Here is a 20,220-nt window from a genome sequence, read left to right as displayed (position 1 = left end):
GCCTGTGTAGTTGCTTAAATTTTAACTTTACTGTCTTGGAATGAACACTAGGAGAATGAAACAGAAATTAAATTACACTCATCAAAAGCAAAGCACTAAAACACAAACTTAAAATATGAAGGAATACACATACTCAGAAGGAATGGTTCCTTGGTTGATCCTTCTTTTTGTCTGAATGCATCATAAAAGAAATTATGTTTCATTACTGAAAAAACATTTTGGCTTCTTTCATGGTTGCAAAGAAGGGTAATTAAGACTGTCAAGAAAACACATTGAACAGCTGTATATTGTTAACAAAAGCACCATTATATGACTGCTCTGAAAAAAACTGGCAATTTAAACATTCACATTTCCTAGAAGTTAGATATTTTTCCAAGCTCCAGTAGATACCAAAAAATGTTTTTTTCTATAAATCTTGGTCCTGTATCAGTCATATTTCAAGCCAGCAGGATGGTCCTAGTTTAAGAACACATCCACACATATAAGGAGAAGCGGATGGCAGTATCAAAGCTTTGCCAATTGAAAACTGAGTCACTGAAAAAAATTTAAGCTACTTTTTAAGCCGGAATTAGCTGAAATTTTCTTAGACTGCAGGTATGCCTGAAAACCAAATAAAGACAGAGTAATCCTCCCAGCCTGCACTGAAAAGGACCATTAAGGAATACTTACTCATCGAAGATCAGGTCTGGAGCAAAATAGAGGAACTGGCTGTTTGTATGTTTGTACGATCTCCAACTCAAGGCAAATGATGACAGACACATCCATGAATACTGAATTAAAGTAATTTGGTCCTCGAGAGGCAAGTTTCTAAATCCTAGAGATCAAACCAGAAGATACCCATGAACTACATTGTGCTCTACAAGGGTTGGCCAAACCAGCACTGAATACATTGCTCATTATTTTTCTAGTATTAACGAACAAGAGCAACACTCCCACAAAGTATACTTCTGAAAAAACAAAACCATAATTTTTCATTCCAGTGACAAAATGTGTTTTCTTCTTAAGAGGCTATTATTCAAAATGAAAGCTTTTTAAATATCGATCACAGACATATGAAACAAACATTACATAAATCAAAAAACCCAACAATCTTTTCTCAGATGTTCATCTCACACACCCCCCGTGCCCCCCCGTGAGGGTTTTCAACACGGCCCACAGATTAAAGATGCAATTTGTCAAGCAAATAGTTCATTAAGCTAAAAGAAACACCATTCACCAAATGCCTTGTGGCCCTACCTGGAAGTATCTTTGCCCACTTCACCACCTGAATCATCTGCTTGCCGGCCAGGCGGTTTAAGGTGGACAGCAGGTACTCCGCTGTGTCTGGCTTCGAACTGTCGTATCCTGCGTACACAATCTCCGGTTCAATGCTTTCAAGGATCTTAACAGGAGAGGGAGTAAGTGCTGGTGAGATAGCAGACATGCGGGGGACAAGTGCTGTGTTTACAGAGGGCTCAGTCACGGGCGCGATGTACGTCGTCCCTTCCTCGGGGCTCTGGGGTGGTGGCTGCTGCCGCTGCTGGGGCTGCTCCTCGTGCATCCCTTTCAATTTCCCCAACTTTTTGGACTTCCGGGCTGTGAAGATGAGCAGCACAAGAACCAAATCAGTACAGAAAGCTGGTGTAACCCTGGCTTTATAGAAAATGGAAGCAGAAGTATCATCTCAAAGTTCTCAAGAGAAACAGGTGGAGGACCTTAAGAAATACCTCCCTGCCTGCAGCATCGTTACAGTGGAAAAAGGACCCAAAGACTCACGTAAGCTCATTTTCATTGCTTTACTGGATGTTTTTATAAGGGACAGAATGTCCAGTATCTGTTTCCATACAGACATGTATAAAACATCCCAGTTATTGTGGTTGGTGCCAAACCAACATTTCAGAAGTTTATTTGTTTTGTAGCTTAAATGAATCACTTATCACCTACAAGTCTGCAATTTATGTTCTCCATTGCATCTGGTCATCAAAAGAAACCTCCCTGGCAATGCCTAAAATTAGCAGACCCGGAGCCCTCTTAAGCTTTTGAGTCCTAGTGCCCACCCCGGCTATGCCTCAACTTGAAATGCAGTCAATCCATTTTGAACAGCCTAAGCTAGTCAAATCCCTTTGCTTTTGCTGTTTTGATGCTTCCATAAGAGCTTTGTCCTCTTGTCTTGAATAGTTCTGAAATAACGCTAAAACTATTTACCCAGTTAAAGAAAAAACACTGAGCCTTGTGTAACACCTTTCTCACCACTATTCTCTAACGATTTGCCTTCCCCCTTTTTTTTTTTTCCTTTTTTTTCTTTAATGCTACCCTCCCTACTTTTCCTTACTAAGTATCCTTAGAAGACAGCAATGCTAGCGTGCTTCCACTCTTTGCAGAGATGCCAGCCATTCTCTGTGGGTTGCCTTCCCATCTTTGCCATGTGAAGCACAGATACATAAGCAGGCAGAAAGCCCTGCTCCCACCCCAGCAAAATAATCTTGTAGTGTGAGGAAAGAATAGGAAATAAAAAGAAAGACAATTAAGTTAAAAGAACACACACACAAAAAAAACAACCAAAAGCCCATCACCCCCCTTTTCGCAATAGGAAAAGGTAACTAAAATAATCTTTAAAATCAATAAATAATGAACTAAATTTAAATGCTTGCAGCTCTTTCAGAGTAACTTCTCTCAAATATAGTCTTTTTTATCTATCTGTACACAGTGAAAACCCTTGTCTGGACTTTTATCTTCCTGTCTTTTGATTATTGCAACATCCCTTTTACTGGTATCAGGAAATACAAGTCTATATACCTCTTTGTAACTGCTAATGCATCTCTCACTCCTACTTAGGATACTACTGCAAACACCCTTCTTAGTCCATGCCCTGTCTCAAGTCTATCTCCTCAAGTTTTTTCCCTTGTCATCAATTCTCCTCCCTATCTCTCCTTAAATATAGCACCTTTTCTACAGTTTCAGGATCCTTTCTGGCCAACCTCCATCTCACCCTTCCTCTCTTTTCCGTTATCGAAGTGTTCACTTCAACTCCAGCTCAGCATGCCATGCCACGGCCTCCTGGGAAGTTTTCAAAGCTTGCTCTATGTGCGTCTTCCCACTCCCCTTATTACAGTGCAGAAAACTCCCCACAAAGATCCACACAACTACCTCATTACTCTTCTACAAACTCCTTAAAACCCACGTTTTAAGAAAACCCTTCTCAACAGCAGAGCTGCTGTTGCCCTGAGACCATTGCTGGTGGCAGCAGCCATTAGTGTTTTACTGTTTCCTTGAAACCAGGGCTGCCGGCCCAGAGCCAGCGGCTGCAACTGAGCTCGTAGCAGCTGTGACGGAGGTTGCAGTGCCTGCGAGGCAGGATGCAGACACCCAGGGTCCAGGACAACGCATGCCCAAGTGCGACAACAGCCTGTTGTTTCCAACACTTCCTTGCTGGGACAGTACCTCGAACTCTGAGGAGCTGACTCATCCCAAGATCCAAAAGCAAAGCTTATTTGTTAGGGTAGACACAGGACACTGCTATAGAAAACAGCGATGTTACCACTCATACACAAGATCGTGAAGGTGCCCACTCAAAGAGCCACTCCTTAACTATCATTTTCAAAACCTGAATACAATTCATTACTACTGCAGCACGTATTGCACCGAGCAGTAAGGGCCTAATCTGACCATCAGTTTGGTGTCGTTTCCATCACACAACGAAAAAAGGATCTTCCTGGCTGATTTCAGCATCAACGCCACGCTGGAGATCTACAGAGAACTTCAGAGATCTTTGTGTAACTTTCATCACTTTTCCTTCAGAGAGCTGGACACCATTTCATTAATTCACCTACAGCATGTATGTCTGCTTTCAACGATTTCTTAATTTCTCTATGCCTGCAAACATCCAGACCAAGTGAGGCAGGTTGATTTTTTTAATAAAAGGACTAGATATGCAAATAAAAACGTGCCGGTCCTAATAAAATTTAGTTTAAAATTCTGTTGTTCAACTATCCACATATACTTAACAAAACCTTCCTCATTACCTGAGGCATTAGCACAGATTGCATATGGAAACACAGGGATCGCTGTCATTTGAGGTTATAAGGAAGAGGCGAGACAAGTATCTGTCAGGAAAGGTTTTACTGCAGCTGCTTCTGTCTCAGGACAGACGAGAAGACCCTTATAAAAGTCCCTTCCAATTCTGTTTCTTACTTTTCTATTACGAAACTCTTAGAAAAGCTCATTCAAACTATGAAGCACAACTGAAGGATTTTTCATCCTCTGGTGCAAGTTACACGGATGCTGACATCCATTCTTCAAGATGCAATTTCCGCTCCTAGTACCCAAAAATCCATTTTACAAAGCAGCAGCTGATCAGACATTTTGTTAAACAAGCTTTTTCCTCACTGTGCAAAATAAAACAGAGGGAGTTACAGGCAAAGCAGACAACTCTGATAAATTTAATTCTGAAAAGTAAGTGAAAACGCTGCTGTTCCCCATTTGGTGCAGTTGCACCTACATGACGATGTCTCAGTGAAATCACCGTGAGCATTAAATACGGTTTGCATTTATTGTAGAAAGCCAAAGCTGAACTTACACATTTTTCAACAAAATAAATCCCAAAAGCAAAGGCAGGATGGCCAAGTTCAGCAGAATACCTGATGACGAGTTAACAGAGCTACTGGCCAGTGAAAAGAGAGTTTAAAAATAAGCCTGAAGGAGTGGATAGAGATTAGCGTTTGCTGTTATTATTCACTAAGTTTTATCGGGCACTATTTTTTTTTCTGTTATCAAAAAAGGACTAAAAATAACGAACTTTACATATCTTTCATGTTTGCAGAGGCAAAAAAAAAATGCATTCTCACCATAACTACACCAGAATAAGAAATGTATTGGTTTTCCAACTCCATCAAGTATCTAGCAACACAGATAACTGATTACATATTTATTAAGACATAATTTTGTATGTTCTATTCTCTAAGAGATTTTCATTAAAAGAAAAGAGAAACAACATTCTTCTATGTATAATACTGGCATAAAAACGTGTTTTAGTTTCATTTTGTTCCATTATAATGCCTTTAAAATGAAGCTGAGAAAAACATTACTGCTTGACAGTCATGTTTACAGTGAAGAAAACTGTATTTTTCATTTGGCTTCATGCCAGTGCTGTAGCTCAACTGGTTTGGTAACTCCCACAGAAACTAACAACTAAAGATTAAATACAAACTCTGAGCAGTACGTACTCCGAGTCGGTCTTCTGAAGCTGTTTTTCACATTTGCTCTCTAACTGCAATACCAACCATAAAACCAACAAAGCCACCTCTGAATCGGCGGGTGAAAGCCATGCTCACCAGGGCTGCCACATGGAAATGTTCAAGAAGTCACAGGCTCTCCACGCAGACCAGGGGATGGGGCACGCATGGGGCATTCCACATGGCAAAGCTGAAGTCTGAAGCCTATTTGGGGTTAGGACAAGACTTTCATCCAAATGGCTACACAGCCAGTGACTGCATATTATCTCTAATTGCAGGACTTCTTGCCCCTCCTGTTCAGCATTATTGCAGCCAGGATATTGTATTATAATCCTTGTATTTTTAAATCATCTGAGATAGAGTAATAGTTGAAGAAAAACAAACAATACTGAACGACCCACTGCAGATATACCTGAAGTTAACACCTCAAGTATCTGGCATGACTTTTGTTGAATAAGTATTTTAGAAGGTCTTGTACATTGCAATAAAAATAACGAAAAATAAGGTGAAGCATCTGAAAAGTCACATAAAGTTGGACTTTATAAAGGCATGTCCAACAGACCTCCTCTGTAGCTCTAACAATAAATTACAGTATAACAGAGGAATAAATAAGCTACAAGTCTGACCACAAATAGCAGTCCCTGTTCCTCCGCAAATAGGCAAAGTTTTACCTGGATTTAGTATGAGCAGGCCTGTGTCCAACATGTTCAAAGAAAAGCCTGCAAATTCTGCAAAACCACACGTTGTCCCACGTGCTTGGAAGACCTCAATAAGAGCAGCCCACAAACGTCAGCTTGCTTGTTTAACACCCTCAATGCCAGTGCCATCTGCCTAGAAAGGGACAATGGTATTGCTGCAGAGGCACTGAGGAAGGCTGAGATCCCATATTAAAACCAGTTTAACAGAATCTTGAGCACTGTTAAGGGTGTAAGGCAAATTAATATTCCCCCCCCCCCCCCTCAGTCTTATGATCTAGCAAAAAGATGGGACATAATCATTTGAAAACAGCTATTGGCAGGAGACGGGGGTGAATTCAGATTTGGACAAGTGGTTCCTTAGTATTGACCCTTCATCTGTAAGACTCCTGTCACAAAGCTGAAACAGGGAGGCCCGAGATTTCAGGATTAGGAGTTTTCATTCCATCTGTAAAACACTGAATAAGCTTCTGGTCATCTGCAACAGTGAATGCTACCCTAGGTCAAATAACAGGACATTAACTGGATGTGACCCTATTTTAAATTGTTTTCTGAATACGAATTAATGTGAACATCAGCTACAAATCTATAGCATTTCCAATTTTTAATGGTTAAGTTTGAGGTTTTAGGGTAGTTACAAGACAGGTAAACTACTATACGCTCTTTTTAAAAATACCATAGTAAACTCACACACGCTATACAAGTTGGGTCTAACTAATCTATACTCCCTTTGTCCCCAGGTAATATACACAAGTTATGGACTCCATACAGCCACACAGCTGATAACTATTGTTCATAGGCTCAAAATTAATAATTTTCATCAGCATTACTGTTTAAAAAAGGGGATCCAAAAATGCTAAAGAACAAAATGCTATCAATAGTAGATAAAAGAACCCATAAATATTATGATTTAACTCAGCAGTTTTATAACAGAGTAATATCTTGTTTGCAGAATTGTATCAGTGTTCAAATTTAGCAATGAACAATCTAAAATGCTCTGCAAATTCATGCTGGCATCCAGTGCTCTGAAGTGAAATGTGAAGTTTAGAAAATTATCCATGGTTCTACGTAGAGTGAATTACAAGACTTGCAATGATAATCCCCTGGAATCAGATTCTTTTTTTTTAAAAGATGATATTCAGAGCTTGCCTTGCTGCCTATCAAAAACCAATTATTATTTGCATAGCTAAAGGCACGAGATAGACAACCAAGAGGCTTTATTTATCACGTGTCAAGCTCTGCCAGAGCCAGGACCAAACTGATCCTGACCCAACAGATCTTTATTCCATCCATGTTGCAGAATGCATTTGAATCAGTAAGCGATATCAAAAGCACATTATAAGAACATATGCTACCTCTAGCGTAAAGCAGAGGACATCAGCAGAAGGCAAAGGGAAACTAAAATGGACACAGCACAAAACACAGAAAGCAATGGAGGCTTAAAAAAAGAGGTAAAGAAGAAGAGAAAGCGGTCATTTGAGTAAATACATGTAAAAGACAAAGGGAAAAAAATCATTATATGCACTTCAAACAAGGTATAATTTGGGATTATTTCAAAGTACGTACCGTACTACCAGTGGCCTAGGCAGTCTGAGGGTAGACAATATGCTGCAAAACAAACACACTCTGACTGCCTTTAACTGTGCCAGCTCTGAACGCCATGCATTTCACCTGCATTTCAAATACTTGAGCTCCTCCATCCAGGTCCCAACCTCACTGCTCGAGCTCTGCACCTGGGCTACAACCACCACCTCCTTCCCCACCTCAAGAGCTGTCAGCTTGCTCCCTTCCACCCCATGCCAAATGCTTGAGGGGTTTCCCGCATACCCCTCCACTGCCGCCTGCCTCTCCTCTCCAAAAGCAACCTATGGCACCTTGCTGCACCCAAGACACCAAAGGATCAAGCTGCCAATTCTCCCCTTGAGGCAGCCGTAACAGCCTTTGGGTAGGCTCTCCTCTGAGCCCTCACCAAGCATACACACTTTGTAGCTTGCTTCCACCTTTGTATAGATAAATACTCCATCAAAATGCCACTTTTCCCTCCTCTGAATCTTTTCATCATGTTTGCCTGGTGCCTTTGCCTCACTTACTTCAGTGAGCTGACATCTGTTCTCATTAGCTATTTTACTGCTACCACAAATAGTGTTTCCCTTCCCCCAAATCTGTTGTATCTTGACATATATGAAAATTTTGAGCTATCTTGGTACAGACATTTTTTCACATAAGTGTCTAGCACAATGGGTATGAGATTTTGCTGAGAAATTTCTAGATAATAATACAGACATTTTTTATATATACACACACACATATGCACGCAAATACATGGGATAAAGTGAAAAGCAGTAATGCAAACAAGATTTTACAGCATCATCCCATTCACTCTACAAAGTGCATTCAGGCACGCGTCCTTTATTCTTCAGGAAACAAAGAAGGGAACAACCAAGACAGCACCCTAAAACTTCCATTAACGATCTACTTTGGGAAGCAAACCACTGCTTTTCAGGTAGAACTGCAGTAGATGAAGAACCTCTGAATGTGAACCCAAGCGTTGTCCCATGTGTTAGAGGAAGGTACAAATCTTGGAGACACACGGACAAATGGGTGAGTCACTGGTTTGACTGGACAGACCAAGGGGAGGAAGCAAATGAAAAGCACCTGCTAAAGCAGGGGACAGTACAGGGACGTAAAAGGGGAGCACAGGATTACTTTATCATCTAAGACACACTACCAAAAGGACTTTGCTTTTGCAAAGCAGTGGCCTTTCAAGGGTGATTTCTGCAGTGGCATTTGGGATATGCTGAAGAGATCAAGTAGTTTGTCTAAATACACCAAGAAAGGAAGGCTGCAGCTGGTGAGGAAGAAAATAAAGGTCCTGCCTTCACATAGCAAAATAAATTTTAAAATCTGTTTCTGACAGCTGTGACCCAGAGGAGATAGAAAGCGATAGAAAATGGTATCACTTGCCATGAGCCTGAGGAATCAGTATAGTTTAATTAACAAAGCAATGAAAATTTCCTAATTTCTTATCCTCCACCAGCAGAAGCAAGCTTTTACTGGAGAATAAGCTCAAAGCCAATGATTGAATTCAGTAGAATGAAACGGTAGGCATAACTGAAATAATGACATAGTTTGGCATTGCCAACATCATTCACAACTGCTTACTAATTAATAAGTAACACTTTAATCTGACAGGATTGGACAGCTTAAAGACAAGGAATAAATGTGCATGAAGTCTGATCTATGGGTATGTCACATTTTATTTGCCTTCAGTCAGACCCTGCAAAGATCCAGGCACATCCATAAATGTAATTCTTGTTCTTGGTTCACATTCAGTACACCAAAAAGGGAGGTATAGCACAGATGAAAGAAAGAGCTTCTAATGCACATTTTCATCTACATAATTGTACGCTATTTTCCTTGTGTTCATTTAAACATATTCTGGTTCTTTATTCTAGTTGGATTTAAACTACTAATAAAACTGACTGTAACTAGGTAAATATTTCCTGCTTATTACTTTGCTTACTTATACAACAATTTCACAAGTGTTTGCATTTTGTTTAGTTTGGAGCAGGTTCTAATATACAATGCAGTGCAATGCGGCTCCGGTACAGCATTGTAAAGCACAGAAATGATATACGTGAAGCAGTGTATCCTCTTGCTTTGAGCAGGATCAGCTATACTTTGCCCAACCCAGTATGTTATTAATCTCCAATAAAGGGAATTCTGCAATATCCCCCATCTTCCTCCTAACCACTCAGTTTTCCCCCCAACATCTCCAATATCCCATCATTTTTTCTGCAGCAAAGTTGATTTCTCTTCATCATTCCCCCAGTGGCCATAAAGAACAACTTATCATTCCTGTCCCCTCTTTTACACCACTTTTTGTAGTGAAAGACTGGTATTCATGGCCTTCTTAATATGTTTCTCTCTTCTGCACTAAAATAAACTGAGTTTCTTCAACTCTTCCTTACAGATTTATGGTTTTTTCTAAGCTTCTTATTATCCTTGTTTTTCCTTGGGCACTCTCTAGACTGTATACACCTTTCTTCAGGCACACGATATGAAATTTCAGGAAGGAAGATTCAGTTTAGATATTAAGGAAACCTTTCTAAATGTAAAGGTCTGTGAAAAACTGGAATAGGTTATCAAGGGATACAGCAGAGACTTCCGCACTGGAGATCTTCCAAGAGATGAGAGACGTGTCCATCAGGAAGGACACTGGTACCGCCAATCTTACCAATCGGCACAGGAATGTAGGTTACAATTTCGTAAGGTTGCCCCATCCCACCAGCCTGACCAGCAGTGCTGAAAACCAGACACAATCATCAGGCCCACACTTGCCAGCTCTGACAAGAGCAGAATAATGCCTTAGTATCAAACAAGACTTGCCTATTTGCAATAATTTTACATCGCTGACTCTTAACATACAACCCTCATGCAACTGTGCTTCTTTCTTCACTGCAGTCTCTAAACAGCTGCTCTCAGGTATTTCATTCTTGCACACCCCAACTTGCACTTCTCAACATCACCCCCTGCACTTCACTGAAAATGCCACCGTGTTGGCTTCAGACACTAGAACTGAAGATGCTTTTGAATTCTGATTCTGGCCACAGAGGAGAATTTCCAAATCTGTAGATTTACGTATTTACTCTCTACTTTGTTATGCAAGTAATTAGTAGAATTGTAGACCCAGAAGTGACCCTCAGCAGTACCCTACTTTAGATGCCCTTCCAGTGTGACAGAAAACCACTCGCAGCTACTTTTGGAGAATGCCATTTCAAGTAATTATGCGCCCACTTAATGAGAAATCTTATCATATTTTAATGAGAATTCTGCATTTCCTTCTGATTACACTTATGGCTAGAGATATTGAGTGGTGAAATACAACCACCTGCAGGGAGGTGGCACCTCACGACAGCGCTTGCACACATCTCATGGAACAGACATGGTTCCTCTGCAGTGCGCTGGCTTTTGCACGCAGGATTCAGGACTGTGGATGCATAGCCACGGAGATCTGCTTGCAGGGATGGCCTTTGTAGCACGGATAAAAAAAGCAGCCTTGCAAAGGTGGCACAGAAGCCATCACAGTTGCCTCAGAAAAACTAAGGGGAAAGCCCAGATCAAATCTTGCGTATTTTGAGGTCTGACTCAATGATGAAGCTCAGGTTACCTACTTGTCTGATGAGTGGGACAGCGATGTCCACAGCAATCAAGAAGGGAAGGCACTGGGGAGGGTTTGGGTAAGAGACAGAGGTAATTAATCCCTTTTTTAGCTGTGACGAGCTTCAGGCTATGCATTTGTGAAGAGATAGCGGACAAAAGTGACAAAAGGAAGCTGAGTTCCAAAGTGCATTTTACAGGAATATTTAGGTTGTCAGGGAAAATGTCTAACACATTTGCTTGTTTCTCAGCAATCCTCAAAGTGATAATTAATTGAAAAATAACAGTTTCATAGGGGTACTCCTCCCCATGTGGGAACAACTTTTACCAAATGCCAATTAGTGGTTTCCTGTTAAAATCAAATCAAGCTGTTTTTGATAAAGCTTTTTAATGAGAAATGGCTAAAGTATGAAAATTTCCCCCACATATATTTCATATAAAATCCCAAACTGACATAATACAGTCTCACAGCTAACATTTTTGGTATATAAAACTCCCTCTTGTACTTCTTCATTAATTTCAAAAGAAATGTATTTACTAAATATTTAAATCATCGAATAAACAAAGTCTTAAAAAAGCTTACAAAAGGAAATTATCATGTTGATGAAAGCCAATCTTAATCAGTCCTTTTCAGATGCTCCCAAAACTCATATTTTACTGATTATTTATTCATTCTTCAAACGTATGGCAAATTCAATGATTTTTGAGCTAAGCGTTGTCTACTAAATGCATCAGTAGTTTTGACTATTCATCAAATAGATTTAAAGACTAGCAGTAAAATACCAACAACGAATGTGAAGAGTAGGTCACCTGTAATTCCCATATTTGTGACGTACAACTCTAAGACACCTGCAGCAACGAAACATCAGCAGCTTGAACTGCCAGCATTGGTAATAATTTGGTTAAAAACAAAGTTAGGGAAACTTTGGAGAACAGATTTTGAAATCTTCCACTGTACCAGACTGAATGCTCTTGGCTATGATCACTGGTTTCTGCCTTGTGCCAAGCGATAACCTTCCTCCCAAGACACCCATTCCCGTCCAACCTTCTGCAGGCGTTCCTTGTCCAAGTCTTCTCTCTTGCCTTTATTTGGGTTGATACCCAATGCTAAGTGTGTTCCATGATTTATGCACCCTTCATCCTGATCATAACACTAAGCCATCTCAATTGCTCCTGATACAGTCCTGTAGACATTTACTGCATGTGAAATTTTCTCTTCGTATTTACACTGGAGACACAGGTACTCAACAAGCTTTTCAGAGTTCTTCAAAAGCGTCGGTAAGCAAACTCTGCCGCAGCACCTCTCATCCCGTATCTTGAGTGCTCACACTTCCACTCCATGCTAAAGAGTGTGCCATGCTTTAAATGCTTAATTTTTGTTCTTGCACTACTATTACTAGAACTCAGCTTGGTAAGTGCTGCACTTCCCTCTGCGGTCTTTCTGGTTACATCATAATGCACCACATCCCTGCTTGTATTTTTCCCAAGTAACAAAAATTTTGAGATACTTCATGACCTCACTGGTACAATTGCCATATCCCCAGTTTTTAATCAACTCAGATTTCTCTCAAATGACCTTATTTCTAATACATTCAATGCTGCTGGTCTGTCCCTCATCTTGTAGAAATCATCTACCCTGCTTCCCGGAACAGCAAAGCTATCTGTTAAATACAAGCTGGCTGTTTATCTTCTGCAGTCATCTCAGTCATATTTTTTCACCATCCAGTTCATGATTAGTCATTGAAAAAAAAAAAAAAAAGAAGAATATAACCATTGTTAATCTCCTGCTTTAATAAATCACCCTGAACATTAGTGAAACACCCGGTACGTGATATTAACCACCTTTCCAAGGAAAATGCAACTCTGCAATATTACCCATATGTATGATCTGAATCATGAAACCAAGTATCTCTTTGTGACTGACAGCATGGCACGTTTCGAAATTCTCCTGAAGTTGAAATAGTTATGTATGAAATGCCAGTAATGACTAAAATTAACACATGCCTCTCTAAGAGGATGTCTAAATGACGTGCCTGAATATGCTTGGTCCATGTCCACACAGACCCAGAAGCCACACATGAGTTTTCTCAGCTCTTTCTTTCCAGTATGACAACTGCATGGTTTTGAGGGCAGGAGAGTTGCCCCACATCAGTACCTTCTCTACTCCCTACTGACAAATCCCCTTACTGTCCACGGGGGGTGGACTGGTCTCGTGAGCTCAGGTTCTACAGTCTTTTTCCTCTTGCACCTTCTGCAGAGATATTATGCAGGGAAGATGATTTCCATTACTAAAACATTACAGCATTGAGGGAAATAGGAAAACTGACGGCAGAGAACCACAAAAGCACACAAACCACCAGCACCAGTTTGCAGGAAGATGAGTGGTACTGGGTGGCTCAGGAACACTCCAACCGATACCTTCACCTTGCCTTCCTCTTTGTTAACCACCACCTTCTTGCCTGTTGTGTATTTCTATGGATTAAATGTGCTCAACGTTTCCTTCATAACCTGCTGTGGATTGTTCTCTCTACTAACATCAAACTCTGAAGTCTGTTTTTTGAGCCAGGTATCCTTGCCACTTTTCCCACACATTTTAGCAAAACACAGATACTAAGAATGGAAAGGCATGCACTTAGGAATTGGTGGGGAAAAAAGTAGGAAGCAAGATTCAAAACAAAGTGCAAGTTACTGAGGTAATTCTGAAGCAAAGTACATATGAGAGGACAAGGGGAAAGAACAACAGATTCACGTGCTAAGGCGCAATCTGTGATTGAATAAATTTTCCTTGTGACATTACTGGAGCAAACCACAGCTCTTGAGTCAATTTAAAACCTGTGAAGTGGCAAAGTAGCAGACAATCAAAAAAGCAACACAATGTCAGAAGAAAGAGCACAACTTGCATAGTCTTAGCATCATTGCTTCTTCAAGACATACTGTCACACAGAGGACAGAGATACAGAACAGCTCATTCCATGAAGATCAGTGATGTCAAAATCTAAAAAGTCTTTTTGTACATGGAAATAACATTTATCACATTTTTTTGCTTTGCACACAAATCATCTAGCTTAAGTCCATTTACCTAATGTTAATCATAGTCTGGAAGAGACCTGGGACAGTTGCACGATCTATCCTCTTGATCAGACCAGAGACAACTGTATCCTCATCACTTGTGACAAATGTTTGTCTTATCTGATCTTCAAGACACCCAATGACAGACTCCACATCTTCCCCAGACCATCTATTCGAGTGTTTCTTTGGCCTTACGGTAACAGATACTCTTCCATTTCCTCACTTGCCTCTTCATTGCTGCTCATTACTACTTCTCCTGCTTTTCACAGACATGGAAAGCAGACATCTCCTTTTTCTCTTTACCAATGCTTGTTGCTAAAGCAACACTGGTTGCCCCTCTCTTCGACTTTCCCTCCAGCCTTTTTTTGGACTAAACAATACCAAGTAATTCAATCTTTCCCCACCACTCAAGTTTTAAAGACTGCTGATCGCTCTCATTGCTCTACTCCAGGCTCTTCCAAATTGGTTCATAACACACTTGCAGGCACCTAATGAGGGTTTTAACAAAACCCACTGTTCAGCATAGTGAGTCCACCATACTTTGGCCAAGGTTGTGTCAGGCATGGCAAGTTAAATCTTCACACCCTCGTGCTCAGGTGGAAACTCTCTGAAGCAATGGCTCAGCAGAAGCTAAAAGGACAAGTTCCTCCTGCTCCTACAGCTTCTTGCAGTGATGGGGAAGTGCGTAATGGAAACGCACCACCACAGCCCACAGAGGAAGGTTTCAGAAGGGCTCTGCGATAACCAGTAGCTCTGGAAAGAGGAACGGGAGACACAGGCATGCTTTCATAGCAGGGACTACACTTTTACTGTGGGGAAGAGTAAAAATGACATGGACTTAGAGCACTGTGGAAGGAAGCGTGATAACTTGGTGATTCAGGAAAAAACAAAACATCACCAAGGGCTGCACGTAACGGATTTCGGAAATGCTGAAGCCCTCTGGTTTGCTCCAGCACGATGAGACAAAACAAGGAACAGAGGTGTTATGGGCTCGCTTGCTTTATGCATCTGTACAAGCAACAAAAATAAACAGCAATTCATTTCAGGATCCTCAGGAAAACAAGACATTTAAATTTAAATGCCCTACAAGACAGAGAAGCAGTGTACCAGGGCACAAGGGAAAAAGGGGGGTCCGCCTTGGTCCTGGGGAGTCAAGAGGCCACAAACATCATCTACCCTGGGAGCATCCTGGAGGTGAAAGCTGGAGCCCTGACAACAGACAGAAAAGCTTAAAAGCTCATGGGCACTGCGCAGGGGATCCACACAAGCCAGCCAGCAAATGCCTGGCAGAAGGCAAAAGCCACTGCTGTGCTTCAGTCGCATTGCCTAACAGCAGCACAATGGTGGGAGATTTTTTTTGCACCTCTTCTGGGAGGGCCTAAACCTTCCTCTCAGAAAGCTGTGATCGCCCATCTCCATTTTGTGTTTTCAACCAAAGCAATATAGAATATAGAATATGAACCGCTCAGGAAAGAGCAACCTCTGAGCCTGTATAGCAAGTGCTGTATACTGCTGAAATCAGACAAAACCCCCATAGAGCCTGCATGCACAGTACCGCCACGTGACACGAGGCAGGCTGGGACACGTACTCCCAGCAGGAGCCCAGAAAAGTTGCAGCTCCTTTGCGAGCCTGGCAACCAAGGGTGTTATGCCATGAATGGTGCGATGGAGCGTCCAGCAGATAAAACAGGGAAGTCTGGAGTTCAGCAGACCCGTGCCAAGAGCTTGAAAGGCTGTTCCTGGAGGAAAGACAAACGTTGCTGGCAGCTGGGCGCTTGTCAGAAGGCAGAGCCGAAACCAGCAAAACTTCAAAAAACAAAAGGAGGACTGAGAACATGAACCTGATTAGGAGTTTGATCAAGGATTGCTGGATGAGAGCTGTGTGCTTTTGGACTACTGCAGCGCGTCTTCTTGAGCTGCCTTCACATATGAAATAAAATCATCAGCAAAATGCAAAGTACAAGGCCATGCTTCCAATACCATTTTTTAATTGATGCCTGAGAGATTACTCTGACGTTACCAGCCTTCTTCAAAATTCTGCCTTTTTAATCATCATTTCCAAATAGTTTCTTAATAGTTGTGGCAAGTGACTGTTCTGATAGTTATCTACAATATTCTTGAGGATAGCTTAAGTTGAAAATTTAGAGGGTCACATCAAGAACACGGCAAGAGCAGTATCTTGTAACATGGAGGAAGCCAGACACAAAAAGTAGGAAAAGTTCATTGCTGAACAAATTGGTTCCTACAAGATCCGAAACAGCAAGGCTAACTGTTTTTTTCTTTTTTTTTTTTAAATATATATTCACAAGATGTGGGGTGTTGGTGCAGCAACAGCAGCACCTTAAGAACAACTGACCCTTATGAAGGCAGAAGGATGCCCTCTTCTGAAGAGTCACCAACATGGACTCCATGCAGCAACACAAATTTCCCTGCTGATCCCTCTTATGAGTACATCCATGAGACAATTCGGGAGACCTAACATAATCACAGCACAAGGTAGCATGGTTGCAGGGTACATCTTAAGGTTACATTACTTGCTTAGGCTCAATACACTGTAGGTGCCAATAAAAGTAGTCAAATCAGTGCTTCACGTCTCTGCTAAGAGAAAGCATAGATTTTAATACAACCTCATAACTTGATGGATTTCTACCCAACACAAATGTCTTCTGAAATCATCACACCTAGAAATATACAAACCTTCTTTGAAACAATACTAATGATAACCTAGACATTGGTAGGTACCACAACTAAGTTGTGCAGCTAAAATGCAAGAAAAATTGATGACATGAGGTTTTGCTTCATAAAACCCACGAATAACTTTAATATACTGCTGTATATTGGTAAAAGTCTCTTGGAAGACCTGACACAAACCCAGCTGAATGTTCAAGTTAAAAAAAGATTGACTCGATTCCCTCAAAAGAAAATGCTACATAATAAATGCAAATAAAAATGCAGTTAAAGTTAATGGGCATTTCAAAATACTTTGCAGTTAAAGTTTAAATGAAAAAAAAAAAGTTAACCATAAATGTACCCAAAATTGCTTTCGTTTTTTACACACACAGTTTCTTTTTTCCTTTCAAATTTATGAAACCTGGGTTAGTAGAAAGTTGGTAGAAATTTTTAAAGAAAACCAAGAGGATACATTTTTGCTGTATTTAAGTTCCTCTTAGTTTTCTAATACTCATGGGTTTTTTTCTCTTCCTTTTCTCCCTATTGCTTTCTTTTTCTCAAAAAGATAGGAGCAATGATAATCTAAACCACATAAGCTGCAGTAACTGAAAATGATACTGTAGTTTTAAATCCCTACTAGCATGAGTTATTAAACAGAAAACGGAAAGCTGGGCAAAAAGGTGAAGTACTGTATCTTATTACTGATTCTCTCATTTAATCTATTTTTCAGATTATTGAAACATTTTAATGTATAAAAAATAAGGATCTCTCCAATTGAAGACTACAAATCACACACAGCATCTTGTGCATGAAGTGCCTTACATATGTAAATGTATGCAAACCCAAGACTCAAATTTCACAGGCAGTCTCTGCAGACAGAGCGATGAACTATGTAATTTGCAAGGTGAAATCTATTTTATTTCCCTTCGCCATCCGAAGGGTACTTCAGCAAGCTGCTTCTCACGGTTGTGGGAGACCGGTACTGGTAAGCCTCAGCAGTGTTTTATATGGGAGCTGAGGCAGGAAAGGATTGCAGTCCTACATGGTACAGACCTCTTAACACTTTTTTGTCCCCTAAGCATGTGTGGCACATCACATGGCAGAAGAGGGATCTCTGATCACGTGGCAGAAGAGGGAGGGATGCCTGGTCAGTAGGTCACATCAGCAGGGCAAGGACTAACCTGCCAACAAAAGGGGGGGTGAGTGGGTGGGGGTCCCCTCACGTCACACCACATAAAACGTTTCCCTTCTCCACGCTCCAGCACAGAGTGCGGCACACAGCAGGAGTGAAACCAGGAGGCTCTGCATCACCCTGGTTGCAATGCAGCATCCCAGGCGCTGCTGCGAGCCACCAGCTGCCTTGCTGGATGCAGCTGGTGGAAACCCGCATAAGAAACCATGCTGAGCACCAGCGTGGGACTGGGGGGTCTCACCGTGACACCCCCCCGGTGCTGCCGTGGGGATAGACATGACTAAGGCACAGTAGTATGAGGTGGGAGTCAAATGAAAATGTCTCGTGCAGAAGTGAGAGACTCGACAAATCTGATCACAGCGTATGCTGGAAGAAACTTTACAATTCATGAAGTCATTCTGGTCCATAATTAACTGAAAATTAATTACAGGATCTTGAAAAGAGCATAAACCAAAAATGGGCCAGCATACCTTCATAGTGCAGTTGCTCACTCTGAATCTCTTCCAATAATTAAGTCTAGCATATGGCACTGGAGTTAAAAAAAAAAACAAACCCAAAACAACAAACAAACTATGATTCCCAAAAAAGTTTGAGTCCTACTTGCCGAAGGGATATGTCTGTCTGCAGTGCACACACATACTTTCTAGAAATGAGGAGGATGAATTAACGTGGTATTTGGCAACTTCAGCTTTGCAGAAATTACAGGTTGCAGATGCTTCTTACAAAATCAAAACAAAAACTGAGAAAAGAACATAATTAGGTAAATTATTTGCTGACTTGATGAATAATTTTCTGAAGATTATTAGAGGATATAAGAGCTTGGAAAATGCTCCAATTTTTCAACAAACAAAAGGAGGAGGTAAACAATAAAACTGACAAATTAATTTGCTTGAGCATTCAAGAAAAGGTGTATTTTGTATCACTGAATTACACATTTTTTTAAAAGGTGCTTAAAGCATGGCATGCTGCCACATATCAAAATATTATTTCTTTTAGGGGAAAAAAAAAAGAAGGTTAGCATGCTGGGAAGTAGAAGATATGCCATCAAAACAAACCTGTAACACTTTGACACAGTAAACAAAAGAAAGAACATTTTAAAAATATTGAGAGAGAATATAACCAAAAGAAAAAAAAGAAACCCAAAGACAAAAGATCAGTAGATTAATCAGAGATTGTGCAAAAACATGCTGCAGGAAACATGGAAACTCTCTTTCTGATTTCCAGTTTTCCACTGCAGGGATTAATATCTTCAGTAACAGTAGGAAGACAATCACAAACTTTCAAATTATAAAATTTGCTCTATAAATCCCCCGATTGCAGTAACCGGGAGGAGCTGGGTGGCAGCCTGGGGTCTTTCACTCCCATCTGTAGACAGGGAGAGCTGCAAAGGAGAGTCAAGTTCTTTTCCAGCCCATGGGAGACAGGACCTTGTTCCCTAAGGCAACATTTCTTCTAGATGAACTGGAGGTTGTTTGTGAGGTTTTTTGTTCGTTGTTGTTTTTTGGTTCGTTTTGGTTTTTTTTTTTTTTTAAATGAGGGGATAAAACATTATAATTATGTACAAGTGGAAAAGAAATGTCTCTGGCTTCAGCAACTTTCAGCCTTGAGCCATGCTTATGACCCTTTTGCGTATCATCTTACTCTATTTCTCACAAACCAAACACATATGCATCTCTGATACACTTTGGTTTTTGTGTTTACCTTTGCTTCCATTTGGAGGGTGAGAGCTTAAATTAGATCTACTGCACAAAGAGCACAGCACTGTGCAGCGTGACTCAGCTATAGAGTACTATGCTGCAAATAGGAGTTAAACTAAATTGCATTTATAAATTCATTTTCCTCCAGCTCCTTAGTGATCACACTGCCTAACGAAATACTTGCACATTTTGCCTGTAAGTCCAAATTAGAAACAGGTAAAAGTCCATTTTTATTGGAGTAATGTAAATTCTTGGCAAAACTAGGATGACCACATGAAACTATAAGCTACGATCTATCTTCATAATAACGTGAACATACTCAGTCTATTCAAGTTAATTATGAAAAAATGTTATTTAACATCAAACCTTGGAAATTTATATGAAGAGAAAATTACTGTTTTCAAACACGCATTAATATCTCTTCTTGCCATTTCCACCTCCTTTTTTGTGATGATCTCCACCATATCAGAAACTCCCTGCAACACCACACAGAAGTTCCCAAAATGAAGTCGGAGATGCTGCGTTGC

The 20,220-nt window shown here is 40.7% G+C and overlaps 1 protein-coding gene across 3 annotated transcripts in view; it reads right to left on the bottom strand.

Moving 5' to 3' along the window:
- The window catches only part of NR3C2 (nuclear receptor subfamily 3 group C member 2), a 214,920-nt gene that overhangs the window by 36,632 nt on the left and 158,068 nt on the right, over positions 1-20,220 (bottom strand). For all 3 annotated transcript variants that reach the window (XM_087735566.1, XM_087735565.1, XM_009468773.2), the window contains 2 exons: positions 1,237-1,575; positions 670-814 (listed from right to left, as the gene is read on the bottom strand). In XM_087735566.1, the coding sequence (XP_087591692.1) occupies positions 670-814; positions 1,237-1,575 (484 nt within the window). The remainder of the gene's footprint in view (positions 1-669; positions 815-1,236; positions 1,576-20,220) is intronic.

The sequence above is a fragment of the Nipponia nippon genome, unplaced genomic scaffold (assembly GCF_047370975.1).
Source record: "Nipponia nippon isolate SJK-2023a ecotype South Korea unplaced genomic scaffold, ASM4737097v1 scaffold_6, whole genome shotgun sequence".
In the NCBI taxonomy this organism is placed as follows: domain Eukaryota; kingdom Metazoa; phylum Chordata; class Aves; order Pelecaniformes; family Threskiornithidae; genus Nipponia; species Nipponia nippon.
This window is presented reverse-complemented; position numbering and strand designations above follow the sequence as displayed.